Genomic DNA, 24,414 nt, shown 5'->3' on the forward strand with positions numbered 1-24,414 from the left:
ACCAACATTATCCCCGTCCCCACTTTGGGGGTCAAAAAATAATTTTTCCCCATGAAAACCCACTTTTACTCATAAAAATAGAGAGAAAGACAAGAAAAATGCAAAAATTAATAATTGGGGACATTAAAGATGTGTTTCCAAGTCAAAAGGACAAACCAAGTGATGTGGCATTGAAATAAAGTCAAAGCTCAGTTCAAGCCTGATTTAGCAGCCACCTTAGAGTGCCAAATATTAAGTCATGAAGAGGTCGAGTTAACTGCCTATTGAGGGGGCTGAAATTCCACATCAGCAAGTCAAGTTAGCAAGTATGGTGGCCCACGAGTTGCTGGCAGATTTGAGGCACATCCTTTTGAGCGTTAAGGGGAGTTAACTCTCCCTTGAACTCCCCTCTTCCTACACTTCTAAATGGGCAGTTAATGAAGGGATCAGACTGGTAGGCTAGAGACCCATGCAGGCCAGATTGGGAGCTCCATGCAACAGGTGTCAGCAGTAGTTGGATATCAAAGATTACACTTGGTACTTGGCCGCTTGTTAAGTCAATTTGGAGGGTGAGTTGTCTCCACTCAACTCCCCTCTCACTTCATACTTGTTCCACCAGCAATGCGTTGTCACAGTTGGGACTGATATGCTGATCCTCCACAGCCAGCGCAGATCCTTTTTGGGTGCCACCTACAGCACTTAACAGCAGACTTGGGCAGCAGCTCAAACACTTGGAGGAATTCAACCTCATAGAGATGATCACTACTCAGCCACTTGTTTTTCTCTTTTGCACTGGGATTCTCTCCAAAATTTGTATAAATAAGTCCCTTTGGCTCTCATTCTTCAAGGGCTGTAAGCTTGAGAGTTGGGTACACTCTATCAATTTGCATTTGCTCTTTGTTATAATAAAAAAGTCTTTGGATGTTCCATATTGGTGTTTTCTTGGTGATATCTTCTTGGGTATGAGGTAAATTTTCTTCTTGTTTAACTTCTTTTCTCTCCTTTAGTATAGATTTAGGCCCAAGTAGGGGCAGCGTTGCCCAAGGAAAGGATAGACAAGTACTTGTTTATCCTTTGATGGTTTTGCAATTAGATTAGATGATGTTATATTCTTGTGAAAAGCTTAAATTATCTCTTCTTCATGCAAGTTATTTCTTAATATTTACTAACAATTGTGAGCAAGGCTTTTGAGTTATAGCACAGGTTGCCTTCAAGGGTTTAAGGTTGGCCAAATTGTTGGCTAGATCAACCAACCTCAAAGTGCCAAGGAGTCATGATTTCGCCATATTCGAGGGCCACCAAACTACTTGAAAGAGATCCAAAAGAAGGGCTTTCATGCAGCCCAATACTCTTTCTTCCTTCCTTTAAATTCAAAAAACTTTTTCTTGGTTACTTTGTCCATAAGCTCATTGAATATCTAGCATTCTAAGGCTATCTTGTGGCTGGCCTAACAGTCACAAATCAGCCAAGAAAAGCTGATTTAACTCAGCTCCTCTTGGCTGCCCTAGAGTAGGATTTCACTTATTTAATTTAGAGTTTCTTGCAATTTATTTCATCAAGATTTGCTACTATCATTGCAGATGTCCAAGCTCATTTCGGCCTCTTTCACCTTGCAATTTTGCTGTTTTTTTTGTAGGCCATTAAATGCAAGAAAAAAATTTGGTGGATTGGGCTAAACCTTTGAAGCTTGAAGCAATCAAGATACCATCTTTGGACAGCCAATTGTAAACCACCATTCATCCCTTGCAATCCCCTTTAAGGGGCCTTCTTCATTCAAAGACTCTTCAAGGAAGACATTGAACTTTTTGTAAAGGAGATTACTTTTTAGGGTTCACCCATGTTGAAATTTCCTTACATCCTCAGTCTGGTCTATGACTAACCAAGTACATAAACACACTAGAAGTGCTCAACCATGAACAACTTTACACAGTGAATATATAATAGTAGTGAATCAATAAAACATAGATAAATGTATGGCCCAAAACTTGTTTTATTAGTCCTTCAATAAACAATCATAGGACTCCTATACCAGGGGTTTATGGCCCTTTACAAAAACTTGATACAAAACTAGTATACAACAATATACACTAGGGCTTGAGGTCAACTCCTTTAAACCTTGAATCTGCCCTGTTGACCCTGCCGCCTACACCTACCTACAAGTCAGTGAGAAAAAGCCTTCAACCCCACAAGGTGTGGTTGGTGGCAAGGAACTAAGAGAAGGGACTGTCACACTAATCCCGACTCTCTCCGTTTGAGCTATCTCATAGGTTAGTTAAGGGGGGTGGTCCCTAATGAAAAGTTAATTTAAAAAAGATGTGAGTTTCTAGGAGAATTGTTAGAGTTCAATAGATTATCTCTTTAAGATTTATAAGCAAAAAATTGAGATCAGCAATAACCATCATAACATAAGCATCAAATACATAAACAACCAGTGCCTTCCAAGTATTTGCTCTTTAAGAAATGAAATTGTATTTTTCTTAAAATGAAGTGAAATGCTTTCAAATGGAAAACCAAAATAACCCTGAGAAGTGAAACACAAATTGTTAGCACAAGATATTATAAATGCTTTCAAGATGAATAAGTCTACAAATCAAAACATGGAAACTATCTTGTTCAAAAGGATACAAAAATAACTCAAATGTTAGACCAAGATGACAACAAAGTATGTTACAAAAATAATCTACAAGAGGCTAGGCCAAAGAGTATGAGCAAACTCTCCTCTTTGACTAGCTATGACTTAGCTCTTTGAAATAGCCAGATATTGATAAATGAAGTACAATACGTAAAAAATAAATTTTTCCAAGTTTGATATTTTGATGCAAGAAATAAAAGCTTTAAGAAACTTGAAAGAATCCCTGCAAGACACAAATAAGATATAGATGAGACTTTGGAATTCAAAACATGTGAGTTCTCCTTGAATATTTTTCAAGAATGAGTTGATTCCTCTGAGAATTTCCCCTCACACTTGAAAATCTTGACCAAATAATGATTCATCTACAAAACTTCACCACAAATCATTAAATCAACATGAAATTAAATAAGTGTAGTGGAAAGAATTCCTAGAGATACATTTATTATCCACTAAAAGATTTCTTTTCCTAAAGCAAATAATTAATTCTTATGCTAATATGAGATCGCTGCATACTAAGATAACTTGAAACAAACATGAAAGAAATAATGACATGAGGAAATAAATAGAAGCATAACAACAAGTCAAGAATTTACCACACATGCAAGGAGAAGAACACCATCACGCTTTACCCCAAAGACTATTGTATTATATTGCAAGTAGTGAATACAATCCCGCAGAGTCTCCTCAAGCACAATAGCTCGTATTACATGATACAATATGAGAGCCCATGGCTCTATTATATAGAGAGTTGGGAGCAAATCCCAATGAAGAATGACAATGACAAATGGCATTGGAGCCAATCCCAATGTAGAAGTGATTAAACAAGTGGCATGAAGTGACAATCCCAAAGAAAAATTCGAATTTGTTGAATGGAGCTCCAATGCCAAGTGTAAAAATCGAATTCTGGCAAGTGGACATCATTTTCTTCTTCCCTTATGTGCCAAATTCAAATTTTATGATAGAATGACAAGTGTATATGGGTGGTAACCCATGTGGGGACAATTTCCCACAAAAATATCCACAAAATATTCTCCCAAATCCTCCCAAATGTGCATTAACTTCACAAATTCGAATTTCCAAGTAAGCAACTTTCTACTTTAATGCCAGAAATTCGATTTTATTTGAGCACGTCCTATCCTTGATTTTAGGAGTCCACATCACCTTGGGACTTTACTTTAACCCCCCCATAATTTTCCACTTCATTTCCACAACATTTAGCATGTGTGGATTATTTTTCTCTATTTATTTAATTTCTGGCTTAATTAATTGTCAGATTTCCCACTAAACTTAGGAAAAGTGGGTTTTGAGGGTTCAAAATACATTTTTAACCCGTCAAAGTGTGTCATAGTAGAAAGATGACGGTGAGGTGCAAATTTCCTTACTCATACCCCATACAACTTCTCTAAACATCACTTATTACATTACAAATACAATTTTATTTGCAATTTTTGACCTGTGGGAAATCTAAAAAATTAAAAAATGACTACCTAGACCTAACCAAATTCCACGATTTTTTTTGTGATATAGTATGGTAATATACATCGACTCTAGACACTAAGAAGTGTTAGGGGCTCAACCTTCAAACCGTCACCCCGGCTTTGGGGTAAAAAGTGAGTGAAATAACCTAGAAAATTATTTGCCTCTGAAAAAGAAGTGATAATTAATCAGATAAAAAAACACTCCAATGTGTACTTGTTTGTTGATCGAGTCCCAACATCCTAGGCCTGTTACAGACTCAAAAACTCATCATTACTAGTATCACTTATTACAATTCCCTGCAGGGTGTGGAATCTAGGTACAAGAAAGATGATGAGAAGATAAAAGTCGAGTTAAAAAACTCTATTGACTGATGATATCTAATGGTACAAGTGTCCTTTGGATCATCCTTGGGCATGGATTCTTCATATAATCATCAGGTGCCACTCCAGTGGTCAACACGCCCAACACAACAAAGACAAAACACTTGACTGACTTGTTGTAGCAATCCTTTGCCCCCAAACACTTGACTTACCTGTTGTAGCAGTCCTTTGCCCCCAACCCTTTCTATCCTCTTTGCCCTTGATGTACTTGGCTATCCTTTGCCTCCAAAATCCACAAGGAATGACTCCTTTCTTCCTTCGTAGCAACAACTTCTCACAGTAGGGTTTGTCCTCCAACCAACTTCATTAACCAGCCTTTAAACTTCTTGTTCACAACTCCTTTAATGAATAAACTTCATGATTACAACTTAGTGACCTTCTTTCATGAACAATAGCCTTCAAAACTTGAACAACAGTCCTTAAACATGAACAACCATCCTTCTTCTCTCTAGCTTGTTGGCTTCTCCACAGGCCTGAGGCCCCTCGACCCTATTCCATAAGCTCATTGAGGCCTTTTGGCCCCCCTTCCTCTACCTGTGACCCTCTCAAATCTACTTACTTTCAATCCTGCGGCCTTTTCAGCCCTCTTGCAACCAACCTAAGGCCCTATGCAGCCACCTTTGCAGCCCTACGATAGAATAGAACTAAGGCCTTTTCGGCCCTCCTATTACATACTTCTAGGGCTTCGGCCCTCCTCCAAAGAAAAACATAAACTCAGCCCTTAAAGAAACTTCCTCACGCAGCAAACAAAAAATTATTTCAGGGATGCTTCTCTTCACTGTCTAACCTCCTTATTCAAGACAAAATCTTCTTGCAAAATAGAAAACAAACCTCTCTTCGTCCTCCACTTGTTGATCTGTGGCTCCTCTTCTTGGCTTGTTGTTTTCACAAGATGAGTTGCTATGTGGTGGTGAAATGATCTCTCATGGTCTCACATATTTATAGTGTTCATGGGGTGACTAATTAACCCCAAGGGTTATGTCTCTTGGCACCCCGTCGACCTGAGCCTACATGCTCAAACACTGAAATAGTATAAATAAAATTTCATTTTCTTGTTCTAAACCCATTGTTTTGGGTTTAAAACCGCAGGCTTGGGTACTTCGCCCACAAAGTGGGTTTCTCTTCACAAGTCAAGCACCCAGGACTTGTGGGAATACCTCCCAAGCTACATTATTTTCAACACTCCCTCTTGGTGAGGGAGGTACTTCCATTCCTCTGAGGTAACTCATCAGGAACACAATCCCAATCCTCGGCATCCAACACTACAACATACCCTACAAAATGAACAACACTCTCCTTGGAAGTGGCCCTACCACTAGAAGCCTCTCGCTTCTTCTTCTCCTGATAGGCTTTTAGGCCATTCCAAGGTTCCTTCTTCCCAATTGTAGAAGTCTCCTTTCTTCCCACTAACCATGCACATTTCTTGGGTTGCGGAATCTCCCTTTGACTTTGCAAACTCTCACTCGAATTCAACTCCCTCTTGCGTCTCAAAAACTTGCTTCTTCCCTCGATCTATAAGCTTTCCCTTCAGCTTGTATAGACCACTCCCCTTAACCCCAACAACTGCTCCTGTGGAGTTAGAGCCTCTTGGCTTGAGCATCACCTTTCCATCCTAGACCAATACTTCAAACCCCTTAGCCTCAATCATTGAGATAGACAACATGCTGCACTTGAGCTCTGCTACCAACATTACATTCTAGACTCGTAGCAACCCTCCTGACTCCATCCTGAATGCCATCATACTTAACCCTTTGACAGTTTTTTGACTCTTAATGCCAACCTCCACATGCAATTTAGAGTCCCATTTGGTTAGAGTCTTGAATACTTCTCGTGATCTTGTCATATGCTTCGACACTCCACTATCAATGAACAATGCACCCTCGTTAATGGTCAGCAAAAATCCTCTTTGAACCTTCTTGTGAAGTCATTCTACTCAGTTGTAGATGTAGCAGCCATTGCATGTTGAAGAAAGTGTAACTAGGTTCGGTCTTCATAATGTGACATTCCAAAGCAAATGATGTAAATTGTATCTAGCAAAATATTTTGTGAATTTGAGTCATGGGTTTCATGCTCAAAAATGTATTTATCTTTGTAGCTCTCATTATGAGCTCTAGGTGATAAGTTGTGTCGTTAATGTTTACACTTGAAATATACAAGTATGACTCCAAGATCAAGGGCATAATCCTGTGTCAAAAGCTCCCTCAATGACAAGAAAAAGAGCTACTAAATGATCCCTCCAAACGAATGCAATAGAAGCAATATATTTTTCGGCATAAAAATATATTTATAAATGAATAATCAAGTTGGCTTGAAGTCGGCTAAGAGACAGTTCATGTCGGCTTGAAAAGAAGGCCTCAAACACTATAAATAGGCCTCTCCTCATGCATTCGGATCATCAATGATTTGGGTCTTATTCTATGTGAAGGATATTGTTCGTGGGTGCGAGGATAAGGAGGAGAAAGGAGCTGCAGTCAAGACCATCTATAGCCGTAGTCAAAGCCGCAGAAGTCTGCCTCACGTGCGAAGGTAGGGCATCACTCAATCTGCCCTCAACATCAAGGAGACATCTCGTTTTTGGGTCTAGTTCGGAGACAGATTTGTGCGAGGAAGTCTGGCTAGTAGAGCAAAGGGTTAGGAGGGCTAGGAGAGCCCAAACCCTCCACACGTGCGGAAGTACTGTTCATATCTAGGGCAGCATTATAGTTCATGAAGTCCTCATGTCTAGGGCTGAATTGCAGTCTAAAAGAATTCGGTTGGATGCCTAGAAGGAGTCTCCTAGCCTAGCGAATGAAGGGGAAGATTTCTAGGCCAAAAGATCACTCACCCGTGGGAAGAAAGGTATCAGTTTCAGACCTTGACCTAGGGTTTCTGAGCAGCAACCTCAAAAGGACAGATCATCTAGTTTAAGGGCAGCATTAAGAAGATCCACTAGGTTAGTGGACTATCTTGAGCAAGAACAAGATTGGAGGAAGAGGAGAAGGGAGTAGCATGCCAGATCATCCATGCTTTGGTAGCAGATCTGATCCATATTGCAGCAAGTGAAGAAGACATCAGTAAGATGATATTCTAGCCTTGATCTTGGAGTCACTTGGTCTCAATGGTCTTTGTATTGGTCTTGGAAATTTTGTCAGGAGAAGAAACTATAAGAAGAATTACTGTGGGTTTTCCTCTCAGGTTTGGAGAGGTTTTTCCCTGGCTATTGCCTATATCTTGTGTCATTGTTCTTTTGTTTATTATGCATGGTAGCTGGTTGATGAAGTTAATAATCTCTAACATTTGAAAGATCTTGTTTAAATTGTCTAAAGAATGAAATTACTTCACAAGCAGTTATCAAGATAGAGAAATCATTAACTAATCAAGCCCTTAGATTTCTCAACATGGTATCATAGGGTTGGTAGCAAATCAAGAAAGGGATGATATAGAACATTCAGGAAGAGGTAAGGCAGTTGAAGTTGAAGGCAAAGCAAGATTCATAATTCAAATCCACATTTTGAAACTCCAAGATCTATCAAAGTGAGGGATCTATAAGAGGAAGTTATCAAGAATCCTCTTACTTCAGTTGAACAATAGATCCTCAAGGATAAGGCAAGCAGATCTCAGGTTTCCTAGCAGTCAAGGGTAGTCAAGCTTCCTCAAGCTCCTTCAAGGCAGCCATCTAAAGTCAAACTTCAAGGATCATTACATCAAGTAAGTATCTTATTGATTTGAGCAAATCTAATCTTAAAAAGGATGTCTTCTTGCAAGGAAAGCAATAAGTTAGTTGGAGTTGCCAACTTCCTTGCTTGGAAGAAGAGGACTGATCTCACTTTGAAAGAACAAGAAGTTATTGATTATGTACAAAAGAAAATTGTTGCTCCTTCTGATAGTCAAGAACTAGCTAAGCATAACAAGAATGAAGTGAGAGCTCAAAATATTCTCATAGAATCTATCAAGGACTCTCTGATTCCTTATGTAGGCAAGCTTGAAACAACCAAAGAGATCTATGACAAACTGATAGACTTATTCTCCGTCAGCACCGCAGGAGAAGGGATCTCTCTGAGGAATGAGTTATACAAAATGAAGATCAACAAAGAAGAAGGTATAACTTCATATTTCATGAGGGTCTCTGAAATAAGAGATCAGTTGCAGGAACGAGGAGAAATCATGTTTGATCAAGAGATGACTACGATAGTGCTGAATGCATTACCTGAGGAGTGGGGAAACTTTACAGCAAGCATATGGGCCAAGAAGGAGGCATCCTCACTCAATGATCTATGGGCAATATGCAAAGTGGAAGAAGCACAATTAAAGGCCAAGGAAGATATTGTAGTTGGATCCAAAGAGCAAGCATTTGCTGCCAGGTTTAAAAGAAAAGGGAAGTTTGGAAAGTTTGAAAGATCTAGTCACCAACAACATCCCAAGAAAGACATGTCAAAGATCCAATGCTTTGAATGTCACGAATATGGACACTACCGAAGAGATTGTCCCAAGCGAAAGAAGAATGGCAAGAGGAAGTATGAAGCAGCTCATGTCGCTCAGGAAACAAAAGACAATGAAAAGAAGCCGAAGAAGGAGGAGCCTGAGGATCTTTACTATGATTAAAAGATCACCTCCTGTTTTTCTTTCATAGGTCTTAGTTAGCATAGCATGTTGTGAATCATGAACATTCTTATGTGTTGTTTAAGTAACTCTTTTAGAGAATGAACTGATTATGGATTTGGTAACATCCATGGATGAACTATTGATGAATGAGGATATGTTGAATCCTCTAGAAATACTGTTAATGGTTATGATTAATGTACATTGTATTTCTTTATGTAAGGATTCTAGGTAGAAATGAAATTGTTATGTGTAGGAAATTCTAAGATGAGAACATCTTGGTTCTTCGAATCTTTGAAGAATTTCTACAAGCAAATATCCTCTATAAAGAATCCAGGTCAATGGTACTTATCAACTACACTGCAGGTCAAAGATCCCTCAAGAAGTCTGTTGCAAGAATCATGATATGATTCAAGACAAATGAGGTATGTGTATTTTGTTTGATATTATAATATCATGTCACATGGTTGCAGGTAGCATGGATCAAGCATGATCAAGAGAATAAAGGATCTCCTCCTCTGAAAGGTTTAAAGATGAAATCAACATAATATGTCCTCATATGGAGTATGAGGTAGTTGACTACAATTAAGAAACTCTGATTGGAAGCCCCTGGGAATGAAAGGTGTAAGGATGATAGAGATCGTGAGATATGCAACCATGATGGAAGCAATCAACATCCAGAGAAGATTTGACGAGGAAATCTCCCAGAAAGATATGGAGACTTGGATAGAAGTCTAAAAAGTTGAAGACCCTTGACTACAGATATCTACAGAGATGTGTCAACATGTATGCAGGATGTTGATATCTACAAGGAGATGTCACTAGAAAAAGGCCATCACCAAAAAGGTAATATGTGATTTATTTTTGGTTTCTGACTTTTTGGATAAGTCTGGGTATGTATGCAGGGCCTTGGTAAGAAGAGTTGTGAAGGATGTCACAACTATGTACCTCGAGATATAGAGCAATCACCGCTGAAAGAAAGGTGGAGCTAGATGGCCCTATGAAGGAAGCCCCAGATGCAGATCCAAGGAGAATGCTTTCTAGGAAAGAAGGAATGACCTGATGAAGGAAAGTGATGGATGGCTGAACCCTACATATGAAGAAATTGATGACATCAAAGTGTTGGATCATCAGTCAACTAGAAGACCCTATAAAGCACTGATGATAGAGCCTCTGTTTAAGAGGGAGCTCTGGAAGATTCCTATGAGTAAAGGAACATGAGTAAGTTTCTGAGCAAAGAGAAACTTGGAACTCATCCCTGGTTAAGAGGGAGAGTTAGACACGACATTCTTGTCTTCAGTTTGGAAGAAAGAATGGAGGATTGTGGAATCATCTGGCATCCGACACTCTTTGAGGATGTGGTAGGGCATCCAAGATAAGAGTGGGCAAGAGGACCGATATTCTTGAGGGCTGGGAACCCAAGATGAGAATAGTCCTAGTAGGGCATACTCGGAGAACACCCGAGTGGGTATGACCCTAAGAGAGACAATGATGATGTGTGTCTATCAGTCATTGGTCTCGCCAACATTGTGCTCTAATCTAATTGAGAGATAGAGCTGTTAGTCAAGGCCTTGTTATATGGAAACAATGTTGATTGAAATGATGCTATAACAGATGGATTGCAAATCCAATCTTCTTATGAGAATTATTCTGTGAACTTGAAAAATTGTCCAAGGTCCATGAATGTATGAATACCTCCCTAGTTAAGAGGGAGTGTTGAAGAAAGTGTAACTAGGTTTAGTCTTCATAATGTCACATTCCAAAGCAAATGATGTAAATTGTATCTAGCAAAATATTTTGTGAATTTGAGTCATGGGTTTCATGCTCAAAAATGTATTTATCTTTGTAGCTCTCATTATGAGCTCTAGGTGATAGGTTGTGTCATTAATGTTTACACTTGAAATGTACAAGTATGACTCCAAGATCAAGGGCAAAATCATGTGTCAAAAGCTCCCTCAAAGACAAGATCAAAAGAGCTACTAAATGATCCCTCCAAACGAATGCAATAGAAGCAATACATTTTTCGGCATAAAAATATATTTATAAATGAATAATCAAGTCGGCTTGAAGTCCGTTACGAGACAGTTCATGTCGGCTTGAAAAGAAGGCCCCACACACTATAAATAGGCCTCTCCTCATGCATTTGGGTCATCAATGATTTGGGTCTTATTCTATGTGAAGGGTACTGTTTGTGGGTGCGAGGATAAGGAGGAGAAAGGAGCCGCAGTCAAGATCGTCTATACCCGCAGTCAAAGCTGCAGAAGTCTACCTCACGTGCGAAGGTAGGGCATCACTCAATCTGTCCTCGACATTAAGGAGACATCTTGTTTTTGGGTCTCGTTCGGAGACAGATTTGTGCGAGGAAGTCTGGCTAGTAGAGCGAAGGGTTAGGAGGGCTAGGAGAGCCCAAACCCTCCACACATGCGAAAGTACTGTTCATATCTAGGGCAACATTACAGTTCATGAAGTCCTCATGTCTAGGGTTGAATTGCAGTCTAAAAGAATTCAGTTGGATGCCTAGAAGGAGTCTCTTAGCCTAGCGAATGAATAGGAAGATTTCTAGGCCAAAAGATCACTCACTCGTGGGAAGAAAGGTATCAGTTTCAGACCTTGACCTAGGGTTTCTGATTAGAAACCTCAAAAGGACAGATCATCTAGTTTAAGGGCAGCATTAAGAAGATCCACTAGGTTAGTGGACTATCTTGAGCAAGAACAAGATTGGAGGAAGAGGAGAAGGGAGTAGCATGCCAGATCATCCATGCTTTGGTAGCAGATCTAATCCATATTGCAGCAAGTGAAGAAGACATTAGTAAGATGATATTCTAGCCTTGATCTTGGAGTCACTTGGTCTCAAGGGTCTTTGTATTGGTCTTGGAAATTTTGTCAAGAGAAGAAACTATAAGAAGAATTACCGTGGGTTTTCCTCTCAGGTTTGGAGAGGTTTTGCCCTGGCTACTGCCTATATCTTGTGTCATTGTTCTTTTGTTTATTATGCATGGTAGCTGGTTGATGAAGTTAATAATCTCTAACATTTGAAAGATCTTGTTTAAATTGTCTAAAGAATGAAATTACTTCACAAGCAGTTATCAAGATAGAGAAATCATTAACTAATCAAGCTCTTAGATTTCTCAACATTGCAATCTCTTTCTTCTTCTCATTATCTCCCTTCTTCCAACACGGACACTTACTTGCATAATGACCATGCTCGCCACATGTGAAACACTTCACCTTACTCAAGTCCTCCTTCGCTTTGCCCTTCTTCTTACTAGTGATAGCCACATTCTCTCCATCATAATTCTTCTAATGAAGATCCTCGTCTTGAAGTTCTTTTTGGGTGAAATCATCCCATAACCTAAGTTAGAGAACACGACCCTTATGGGTCTCGTATCCCATGTGTCAGACACAACATGATCCATAAAACGAGTTCGACACATTTTTTAACATGTTCTAAAATCAAGATACATGTTTGGGCCATGTCAAACACGTGCCCTAACATGTCATGATTTTAGGACATGTATCCCACTAAAATGCCAAACTGTCGTGTCTTGATTATTTTCTTTTTTTTTGTTAATTCATGTCTATTCATGAGAGGAATACTATTGAGCGTGCGACTATCATCGATTCATAGGCGAATGGATTTTGTGAGCCAAGTCCTGTGACTTAGCTTTGTGAGCAACTCATGGGGAAGCATGCCCTATTCTACAACAGTTAGCCCTGAGGGTCCTCTCTCAAGTTACTTCATCCTCTTGTTGTGAGAGGAATTGGAGCACATGGGAATCTGTATGGTTTGTGAAAAGAGAAGGCTTGAACAATTTAGGGCAGAGACAATGGTGTACATGCACACCAACCTTTGTCTTATTTACAAGGAGAGGTAGGGGTGGTTGAAGGAAAAGACAAAGATGTGGGATGTGTTTCCTAATGATATGGGTTTGGATGACAATATTGAGTTGGTGTTAGCCAACATGGATCTTAATGACCCTGTGCTAGAGCCAGTCACTTTTGATGATGAGTTTCTTGAGGGGTCATTCTCCACACCAACAAATGCAGCAACCCATCTTGGATTGGGCATAGAGGAGGAAAATGGGGCAGAGTCAGATGGCAGTGGCAATGATGGTGATTATGACATGGTGGAGGACCTAGACTATTGATAGAGTTGTGACTAGTGAGTCATCACTAGTACCATTGATGAGTTATGATATTCCTACCTATTTTGTATTTTCAGGTGGCATTCCCTTGGTACCTATGTAGTAAATTTTAATTTTAATGACTTAATGAAAAATCTGCAATTTATGGTTTTAATATCTAAGTTTTGCTTCTAAATTTCTAGCTTTATTTTATCAATCATGGTTTTTCTAAATTTCTAGTTTTATTTTATCAATCATGGTATTTCTAAATTTCTAGTTTCTTATGTGCTTGAACAATTGTTAATAACATGAACAATGAACATTGAACTGTGAACATCATTGATTTAATAAACTAACTAGTTCGAAAATTGTAAAATTTTAAATACTAAATTACTAAATAGATATCATCACGATTCATATCTATAGATGTTCTAATTTCTAAAAAATATGGTTCAGACACTATATTTTAATATTTTTTAAGATATATATATATATCACGTGTTTAGATCTGTGTTCCAGACGGCCACAGCCTTCAGGATACTCCAAGAAACATCAGATAGAGGGATAGAATTGACTTAATGATGTTTAATTTACCAAAGATTTGCAAGTCTTGGAACTCGCAAATTATATTTTTACTATATGTCAGTCCCATATACTAACAGACGATTTCCATTTACAAAATTGGACATAAAAAATAGAAGATAATGTAGTGCAAAATGGAACAATATCTCAAGAAATTACCCTTCTGTGTGACAAATTTGATGCTGAACTTGGTAATTTGGTAATAATCTGCAGTGGGTGCCCAGATGTTTGGTTACACACCATGAAATCAAATAAAGAATATTGACATTTGCATGATTAACGTTGTTTTTCTTGCCCATCATTTTATCTTTAGCTAAGTTTCATAAAGGAGAAAAATTTGTGAAACTTTTGACAAAGAAGGGCAATATTTGGGTGCAAGAGACGTTGAAAACAAGATTAAAATTACAGCCTCCTACATTGAGCATGTAAGACAAAATCCAGTAGAGGAGGAAGAAGGATAATGCTTATTGTGAAAAGGGCACTTCAAAAGACCATATTTCTGCTGCTTCACCTAATGATCAGATACTTTCGCATATATGGAATAGTGCAAAGATGCGAAGTAATTCGTGGGGTGGTGTATACAGAATTTATTATATGTTTATTCATGTACCAAGTGTTTAGGAATTTGCTACTTATGCAACAAGTGCATAAAAAAATATTATAATGAATGTATGGGAAAAAGTTCTATGGTACAATTGCCATTCTTTTGTGGATGAATATGCATTGATCTATCCATATTATTTATGTTCAAGCTAAGTCAGATGTATAAGTTTGGTACCTGTAATATAATCTATTTCTTTTCTTATTACGCAGATATCCAACCTTGCCAAATAGATATCTATTTTCCATTCCTATGAGGAAATTAGCACATCCAGAAGGGGCACTTGTGGCACTATGGGTAACAAATAGGGAGAAATTGCGAATGTTCGTTGAGAAAGACCTTTTTCCTGCATGGGGGGTCAGCTATGCTGCTTCTTTATATTGGTTGAAGGTTGTGGTGATGTGCATCATAACTCATGCCATTTACATAGATATAAATCACTGCCAGTTTGCATGGTTGGATTACATATAATCAGATCCTGTGGCTTTTTCTGACCATTATGATTCATTGATCCATCTTATAGGTGACAGAAGATGGACACATGCTCAGCAACTTGGATCTTCCTCACCATAAACCTTATGAATGTATTCTTCTTGGTTATATCCATAAGGAGGTCAGTCAGTGAAACTGGACGGTGGAAATAATGCGTTAGAATCCTCACTGAATATTTTGTTCTATTTCTTGTATGGATTACTTGTTGATTAACTGCTGTGTCCCTAACCAGGTAGAATCCGTTGTACTTCACATCTTGGACAAACCTTAACTAGTTTTTCACACTACAATGTTCACTTTTTACACTGCAATTCGGTAACCATTTTGTTTCCTTTACATTCTAAGAATCAATTGTATCACAGGAAAATGCCACGGAAGATGAAGTGAGCCATAAAATGCCTCTGGATAAGCATGTTATAATTAGTGTTCCTGGTGACCACTCAAGAAAGCCACCAATTGGAAGTATCCAATGCTAATTTTGGTTGAGTGTATCACTTTAAGATGGGTTGCCATAAAAATTATAAAAGCTTGTTCATTAAATGACATGCATTGTTAAAGCTGGCTAAGATAAGGTTTAATTAGCAATGATGCATAAATTACAGGCTTATATATTTAGGACATTACATCATTGATAGTATCTCCTTTTTGGCATGGCCACACACATTACTGTTATGCCTTTGTACATTTTTTCTTTTCTCCTTGACTTGGAAAATAGACTTGCTTTTGGATTATGCACCAGGACCAAAACCTGTAAGGGGTGTGGAACTTTTTGCCAGGGAGTTGGTTGCGGGATGGATTGCATGGGGAAATGAGCCTCTTCTTTTTCAGCATTCAAAATATTTCATGGATAGAAGGTGCCAAGAGTGATGATGATGGACAAGTTTCTTCTTTTTCTGTAGCTGGAAGCTAGAGCTGTATGTAAGTACTGAATGTAGAGTGAATGAGATCTATTTTAGAACTTTATGTGAATAGGTCACTGTTGCTGAGTATGGAGAGTGACATGACACAAAGAAACCTATAATTTAGTAAGCCTAGAGTTAATTTATAAGAATGGATATTTGTTCATGAAATGATCATAGATCTGTATTAGTAGCTCTTCTACATTGATTAATAATTTCATTTATCTCTGAGCACGAAGTGGTTTTGTTCACAAGTCATGTATGGATAACTTCTTCCATTTATCATATGGTAGACAATGAAAAGTTTCAGTACGAATTAGTGTCAGATTATTGTACATTTTATTTAATCACAGTTTTATGTTCTCCAAAATTTATTAGTTGAGAAAATGCTGAAGGCACTGAAATGTGGTACTGGCAGATCAATACTTCCTGAGTGCCATTGAAGTGATGTTTTCTATTTTATACAACGAACGAGGAAAAGTGTGGTAGAGCCTAAATATATGGATGACTTTGATGTGGAGCGAGCTGATTGCCAGCTCGCTAAGGGTTTTGTAAAGGCGGCACAGTCATGTTTATCTTTTCAAGCATATGGAAACAGATCTGCCAAGATTCCTTGGCTAGACACGTTTTTTGGTACTCAATTTATTGCTAAAATTTGAGATCACATGTATGTTCCAATTCAGAGGACATTCTTGGGGATATTCTCTTTCCAACGTCCCTGCAGAGACATTGTTGGTTGCCAAGATTCGTCCACCCAAATGTCCAGTTACTGCTTCTCCATTCAGGGCATTGTGCAAACCAGCCCTTGCTGAGATTGCATTCCATAAACGTGTCCATTGGGGTTGCCGACCTCTAGTGTACATTTGGATCTTTACTGCCACTACTGCAAATTTATATTTAATGTCAACTTTGTTTTTTATTGTAAAATATGCTCATTGTTTCACAGTTGAATGTAATCAGAACATCAAAGTGCACTAATAATTTGTTATATTTATATTCTGAAGGTGTGTAAGAGAGTGTATATATTCAGAAATGCTGGATTTTTTTTAGTGGTTATTAGATTTTTGTATTAAACATCGAAGAAATGAGTTTTATGTTTTTTTATTTAGTACTGTCTTGCTATATTTCTTTTCCTAGAATCTTTTCATTTTTCGCATCGTCATGGTTTTTGACATGAAGAGTCTTCCTTCCCCAAAATAGTAAGCTTTATGTGGGTTGTAGTGTTGACCATGTACATGTCAACAATTCCAAGAAGCAGTGTACCTGTCAGAAGGATAAAATTTTTCAGAATCACTATCTCAAAGAAGCTTCCAGTTTGTCATTGTAATCCCAAATTCTGTTATTTTTATATTAAAATAATTATAGTATGACTACTAAGCCATGTAACAACACCTAGGTAAGCCTATGATTCTTGTCAAAGGGTAATGAAAGGAAAAATTAATTACTCTCCAAGTGGAAAAATCATCAAAAAATTGTTGAGGCTTGTTGACCACTGTGTGTCAACTACCCTATTGCAATACACATTTTTTCAAAGAAATTCCATCATATTCGAGCGGTCAAATATCTAGAATTCATCATCATAATTCATCATTTTATCAAAGTTGTAACTTTAAATTTTGTAGCCTGGTGTGTTGAAAAATGTATTTGAGTCATTATGTAATGTACTTGTCAAAAGAATGAAAAAGAAAATTTTTATTATTATCACAATGACTTATTAGAGCATGGGTTTCATGCTTGGGTCATTATGTTTTAGGTCAAAGTCCCCATTGAGGACTTCTAGGATTTATTCTGAGTCATTAGTCATTGTCCATTTAAAAAGACCCTTCTTGGTTTTTGAATCATGTAAAAATATTTATTATTGAGTCAAATTAGGTATTTGACACCTCCACACCAAGTCGACCGCAAACAGGGCAATTCGACCTCACCTCAAGCCTATATATACAAGGAGATCGAATTCATTTGGAGCACTCTCTCACTCACTCATAAGTTTGATATCCAGAAGAAAGAGTTGGAAAAGTGCGAAGAAGGAAAGGAGGTTGAAAGAAGTGTGAAGTTGGAGAAAGAGGAAGGAAAAGAGAAAATTAAAGTTTTGGGCTATCTCTCTCTCTCGTTTGGATTCCTTTGGGAGATTGAAGTTTTCTTTGTCTAGTCGAAGCTGCCGCTGTTGACATTTGCTGAGTTGAAGTGCTGCTACTTCAAAGTCGAAATTTTGGGTCGAAGTTGCTGGAAGAGGACGCTGACTTGGTGGTTGGAGGAGGTCTGTGTCTAGGTTGAAGAGTCTCAAGAAAACTATTGAAGGAAGAGATTTTGACTGGGTTTTCCCCTAGATAGGAGTTTTGCCCTAGCAGAGTGCCTGTATCTTATGTCTTGTGTTTTTGTGATCTTTATACACATAATTTTGTAATTGTTTGATGAAAGATAATATAACAAATAAGTAAAAGAAGCCAACATAATTCACTAATAATTATCAAGAAAGAGAAATCTAATCCTAATTCTACTAGCATTGGTTTCCCAACATGGGATCAGAGCTAAGGTCAAAGAAGATTGAAGATCACTTCATTGGCTTGAAGGAAATGATTAGTTTCTCTATGATAAGAATGAGATTCAATACGACAAGAAGCTGGATCAAGAAGATCTTCTACTACTTATTCAGAAAGGTCAAAAGTCAAGGGTTCTTAGTTGCACTTACAGGTTCATTTAATGATGATAATGCATGGAACATTGACATTGGAGCATGAAGGCATGTGACAGGGGAACGTAAACAACTTCAAACTCTATCAAAGGAACCATCTTCTCATGCAGTGGAATTGGGAGACAACAAAAGCTATGCTGTTAGAGGCTTGGGATCAACATCTTTAAAGTTGGAGAATGGAGCTAAACTACATCTCAACAACATACTATATGTTCTAGGTTTAAAAAAGAATTTTCTTTCAATTTCTTGCTTAGAAGATAAAGGGGATAGAGTTGCTTTTGTTGATGGAAAGGTCTTGGTTTGGGGAAAAGATTCAAGTATTGATAAAGCTAGGGTTATTGGAGTTCGTGAAGGAAGCTTATATAGAGTTATTACACTGCCTCCTCAAGCCTAGTTCATATGGAAATCAATCCCATTAAGCTATGGCATAGAAGATATGGTCATCTTCATTACAAGGTCATTTACAAGGTCATTCCCACTCTTAATCAACTAGTTCATGGCATCCCCAATATCAAAGAAGATTGTGAAGGAGTTTGCAAGGGATGCTTTTTGGGTAAACATACAGAAAACCATTTTCAAATAGTGAAACAAAGTCTAAAGAAATATTAGACCTCATTCATTTTGATGTGTGTGGGCCTATGTCTGACAAATCACTTGGAGGTCATCTTTACTATGTGACATTCATTGATGATCACTCTAGAAAGACATGGCTCTACCTTCTCAAGAAAAAAGATGAAGTATTTGAAAAATTCAAGGAGTTTAGATTTGAAGTGGAAATTTTAACCGAAAGAAAAATAAAGACTTTGAGATCCGACAATGGTGGGGAATACACTTCTAAAGAATTGATTGCATACTGTCAAGAAGCAAGAATTAAGAGGGATCTTATTGTTCCCTACTATCCCGAACACAATGGAGTGGCCGAAAGAAAGAATAGGACAATTGAAGAAGGTATACGAACAATGCTCCTTGATCAAGACTTACCAAAATTTCTATGTGGAGAAGCAACAATCACAACAATATATATTCAAAATAGAAGTCCTCATAGAATTTTTGAAAATATGACACCTAAGGAAGCATTCACAGGGAAGAAGCCAAGTGTGGACCATCTATGGATCTTTGGGAGTCTTGCCTATATCCACATTCCAAAGGACAAACGAAAGAAGTTAGGTTCTACAAGAATCAAAGGGATCTTCATTGGCTATAGTCTATCCTAAAAGGCATATAGAATCTAAATCAAGGAAGGAAGACGTATTGAAGTAAGCAAAGACGTTATATTTGATGAAAATCATGCCTACAAAAGATCCAAGTACATTCCTATTGATTATGATGACAAAGATCTACAATTCAAGAAGAAGAAGAAGGACCAAGTGAGCCTATTCAACTTGTGATCATACCGAACACAAGGAAGATGCCAAATTGGTTAAAAGCTACTCTTGAAGATGTTAAAGGACATGGAGCTATGAAAGGAACCTTTAGAGAAAGCAAAAGGCTGAAAATATATTTTGGATATGCTGCATATATGACAAAACTGATTGAAGTTGAACCATCTACATTTGAAGAAGTTGCTCATCAAGAAGTATGGAAGAAGGCAATGCAGGAAGAATATCAATCCATTATGAAGAATGGGGTTTGGGAAATCGTTCCTAGACCTGGTGACAAATCGGTTGTCACCTCCAAATGGATCTACAAGATCAAGTACACTGTTGATGGAAGTATAAACAAATACAAAGTTAGATTTGTTGCAAGAGGTTTCTCTCAAAAGGAAGGCATAGATTATGAAGAAACCTGTGCACCCATTGCAAGGTATATTACCATTAGATCTTTGGTTTCATTGGATGCTACAATGGGATGGAATATCCATCAAATGGATGTGAAGACAACATTTCTGAATGGGACCATCGACGAGAAAGTATACATTGAGCGACCCAAAGGATTTGAAGTAAATAACAAAGATACTCATGTTTGTAGACGCAAGAAGGCCTTATATGGTTTTAAGCAGGCTCCTACGGCATGGTATGCAAGAATGGATGCATACCTTCTAAGAATTGGGTTCCTAAAGAGTTTTGTTGATCCAAATCTCTACATCAAGGTTGTGGATAATGCGACAATCATTATTCTAATATATGTGGATGATCTATTCATTACAGGTGTGGAACAAAGGATACAAGAATGCAAGAAGATGTTGGCAACCGAATTTGAGATGAAGGATCTAGCACTGATGCACTATTACCTAGGTTTGGAAGTATGGAAAAATCATGGGGAGATATATTTAGGGCAAGGAAATATATAATCAAGTTGTTGCAGAAATTTGGGATGATGGATTCCAAGCCCATGACTAATCCTATGATCACCAATCTCAAGAAGTTGAGGAGCTTTGGCTCAAGTCTCGTAGATCCTACCTTCTATCGTCAGTTGGTGGGTTCTCTGATGTATCTGGTAAATACTAGACCAAGTATATGTTTGCTATTAACATTTGTAGTCAGTTTCAGTTGGAGCCTCATCATGATCACTGGATAGCTGCCAAGCATATATTGAGATATATTTGTGGCACTATACATCTCTTCCTAAAGTACGATAGCAAGGAAGTCATGCTGATTGGCTTAACAGATTCTGATTGGGGTGGCAGTGAGATCGATGGAAGAAGCACTACAGGTGGATGCTTTAGTTTGGGATCTGCCTTGATCTCATGGATGAGTAGAAAACAAGATCTCATTGCTTTAATTAGTGCTGAAGCAGAGTATGTGGCTGCATCTGAAGTAGGAAAGGAGGTTGTATGGTTGAGGAAGCTTTTGAGAGATTTGTTCTTGAAGCCTCTGGATCTTACTGTGATAAACTGTGATAATCAAAGTTGCATCAAGATGTTTGAAGATCTCATGTTTCATGCTAGGACAGAGCATTTCAACAATAAGTACCACTACATTAGGAACTTGGTGTAGGATGGGATCATGAAGCTACAGTATGTCCTAACAGACGATCAGGTAGTTGATATACTAACAAAGTCTCTTCCTAATAAGAAGTTTGAATGTCTTAGAAGCATGCTTGGTTTAGTTGATATTGTTGATCTTGTCGATGATGATAAAAGTTTGGAAGATATTTGTTGAGGCTTTATGTGTGAGACAAATTGCCTAGGAGGACATCTCGCCGACACTGTTGATGTCTGGATCCTGAAGTAGAGAGGGTGGTGTTGGTCATGAAGCTCTGGCCTCAGATACACACCTGGATCCCTGGGTTGATGGTTAGCAAGTAAGCCTGATGGTACCTAGACTGGATGAAAGCTTTAGTCCATATTAGTCCCACCTGGATAGATTGTCCTGGTAAGAAACTAGTCCATTGCATCGTGAACGCCTAAATTGTTAGAGGACCTTGGATAGATTTCTTTTGTCAAGAATCTAGTCCATGGCATTGTCGTTCCTAAACTCTTCATAGTTCATATGTTTTGAGATCTTCCTTGTTCTTGTATATGTTATTATGAATACCTCCTTAGTTAAGAGGGAGTGTTGAAAACTGTAACAAGGTTCGGTTTTCATAAATGTATTTGAGTCATTATGTAATGTACTTGTCAAAAGAATGAAAAATGAATTTTTTATTTTATCACAATGACTTATTAAAGCATGGGTTTCATGTTTGGGTCATCATGTTTTATGTCAAAGTCTCCATTGAGGACTTATATGATTTATTCTGAGTCACTAGAGTCATTGTCCATTTAAAGGCCCTTCTTGGGCTTTTGAATCATGTAAAAATATTTATTATTGAGTCAAATTAGGTATTTGACACCTCCACACCAAGTCGGCCTCATGGAGTTCAAGTCGACCTCAAATAGGGCAATTTGACCTCACCTCAAGCCTATATGTACAAGGAGATCGAATTTATTTGGAGCACTCTCTAACTCACTCATAAGTTTGCTATCCAGAAGAAAGAGTTGGACAAGTGCGAAGAAGAAAAGGACGCTGAAAGAAGTACGAAGTTGGAGAAAGAGGAAGGAAAAGAGAAAATCGATTTTTTAGGTTATCTCTCTCTCTCTCTCTCTCTTGTTTGGATTCGTCCACGAGATCGAAGTTTTCCTTGTCTAGTCAAAGTTGACGCTGCTATGATCTGTTGGGTCGAAGTGTTGTTGCTTCAAGGTCAAAATTCTAGGTCGAAGTTGTTGGAAGAGGAGGCTGACTTGATGGTTGGAAGAGGTCTGTGTCTAGGTTGAAGAGTCTCAAGAAAACTATTGAAGGAAGAGATTTTAACTGGGTTTTCCCCTAGATAGGAGTTTTGCCCTGGCAGAGTGCCTACATCTTGTGTCTTGTGTTTTTGTGATCTTCATACACACATAATTTGATAATTGCTTGATGAAAGATAATATAACAAATAAGTAAAAGAAGCCAACATAATTCACAAGTAATTATGAAGAAAGAGAAATCTAACCTTAACTCTACTAGCATTGATTCCTTAACACGGTGGGCCATTGTAAAAATGATTCTAGTATGTCTATAAAGCCATGTAAAACACCTAGGTAAACTTAAGAATTTTTGCTAATGAGTTTCATCTTAGGGAGTCTTTTAATCTCCCCAAATTATTTGTGTTTGTAAACACGGATAATCGACAGAGTTGTTCTCCCAAATATACCCCAAAGCTAGGGTGAGGCTCAGTGGTGATGTCTTAAGTAAGTCCTAGTGTATCGAGTCTATGTATTTTCGTTATACTAGATCATGTCTTGAGCCTTGCATAATTTGGTTGAATCTAAGTGTCTATTTTTAGTTATTAATTTTCCAGCGGGTTAGGAAATTTAATAATTTGAATGTAAATTGTAAAACCAAAGTTTGTAAAAGTTGAAAGGGGTAGACTACTCATAATTATAACCTCTACACCACAATTTAGTGATTGGACACCTTTTGAGGGTTGAAATTATGTCTATCCCTTCAAATTATTTATATTTTTGGTTTTCTGGTAAAAAACGACAATAAAGTAATCAGAAAATAGCCAAAAAATTAAAATTGAGAGAAAATAAATTTCTCTCCAAGTAGAAACACAAATTTTGGCGAAGGTGGTCATTCCCAAGGAAGAATTAAATTGACAAACTCAATTCCAAGGCAGAAAGAACCACAAAAATTCTTCGGGGCCAAAAAATAATTATTTTTTCAAGAAAATTAATTTTCCAGGTCCAGTGGGTTGAAGAAAATTCGTGGGTCCAAAAGAAGTCAAATTTTCAATGCCTTGCAAAAAGGGGAAAATCAAATTTTTAACAAAAATTGAACTTATGTACCAAGGATATTAAGTCAAAAATGATTTTTGGAGGAAAAAAAGATCAAAATAAAATTTTTGGACCAATAAACAAGGGAATTATTATGGAATTCAAATTTCTTTGTCAAGATCAAAGGACAAGATTTAATTTTGGCATGGATCAACCATTTAACCGCTGATACTCTCTAGGATCAGGTCAAAATTGTGCAACTTCTTGGACCTAGCCGTTTTCCACTTTGAGGGGGATTTAGATCTCTCTATTTTTCTATAAATTGAGTCCGAGACTCTTCATTGTACATATTTGATCTTTGTACTCTGGCTAGCAACTCTTGAAGTTGTATATTTTGATAATATAGGAAAAGGTCTTTAGGGTTACTATTGTGGTGTTTCTTCATGGATATGGTATTAGATTTCATTTTTTGGGATTCAACTACGTTAAGTCATTCATCTATGACCATTTCCATGAGAGGTCACTGTAACTAACTAATTTCTCATGTTTTTTTAATAGTCCACTTAACACTCATTGCATCGGTTGATGCTCACAGGGGTGAAGAAGTGGGATTGAAACTAGTGAAATAAATCACATAGCATCAATCATCACTTCCGAGGCTTGCACCCGGTAACTAGGACTTCCCTGGAGGTCACCCATCCCAGATTGCCTCTGGCTCAAGCACGCTTAACTGTGGAGTTTTCCCCACAATCAATCCCACTTAGCCTTTAATTTCTACTTGTGCTTATATTTGTTTTGTC

At 37.8% G+C, this 24,414-nt stretch overlaps 1 protein-coding gene across 7 annotated transcripts in view; it reads left to right on the top strand.

The window, feature by feature from the left end:
• The window catches only part of LOC149156703 (Methyltransferase MT-A70 family protein), a 300,777-nt gene extending 284,086 nt beyond the window's left edge, over positions 1-16,691 (top strand). For 2 of the 7 annotated variants that reach the window (XM_089438422.1, XM_089438425.1), the window contains exons 6-10: positions 14,568-14,751; positions 14,879-14,968; positions 15,210-15,309; positions 15,563-15,765; positions 16,165-16,368. In XM_089438422.1, the coding sequence (XP_089294548.1) occupies positions 14,568-14,751; positions 14,879-14,968; positions 15,210-15,309; positions 15,563-15,714 (526 nt within the window). In that variant the 3' untranslated portion in view covers positions 15,715-15,765; positions 16,165-16,368. Of the gene's footprint in view, positions 1-14,567; positions 14,752-14,878; positions 15,080-15,209; positions 15,310-15,562; positions 15,766-16,164 lie in introns of those variants that run through there. The other 5 variants (XM_089438424.1, XM_089438426.1, XM_089438423.1 and 2 more) reach the window with 4 other exon arrangements.
• The last annotated feature ends 7,723 nt before the right edge of the window (positions 16,692-24,414 follow it).

Source organism: Pinus tabuliformis, chromosome 9, assembly GCF_031772625.1.
Source record: "Pinus tabuliformis cultivar Carrire ecotype Pingquan chromosome 9, CPIR1, whole genome shotgun sequence".
NCBI classification, from domain to species: domain Eukaryota; kingdom Viridiplantae; phylum Streptophyta; class Pinopsida; order Pinales; family Pinaceae; genus Pinus; species Pinus tabuliformis.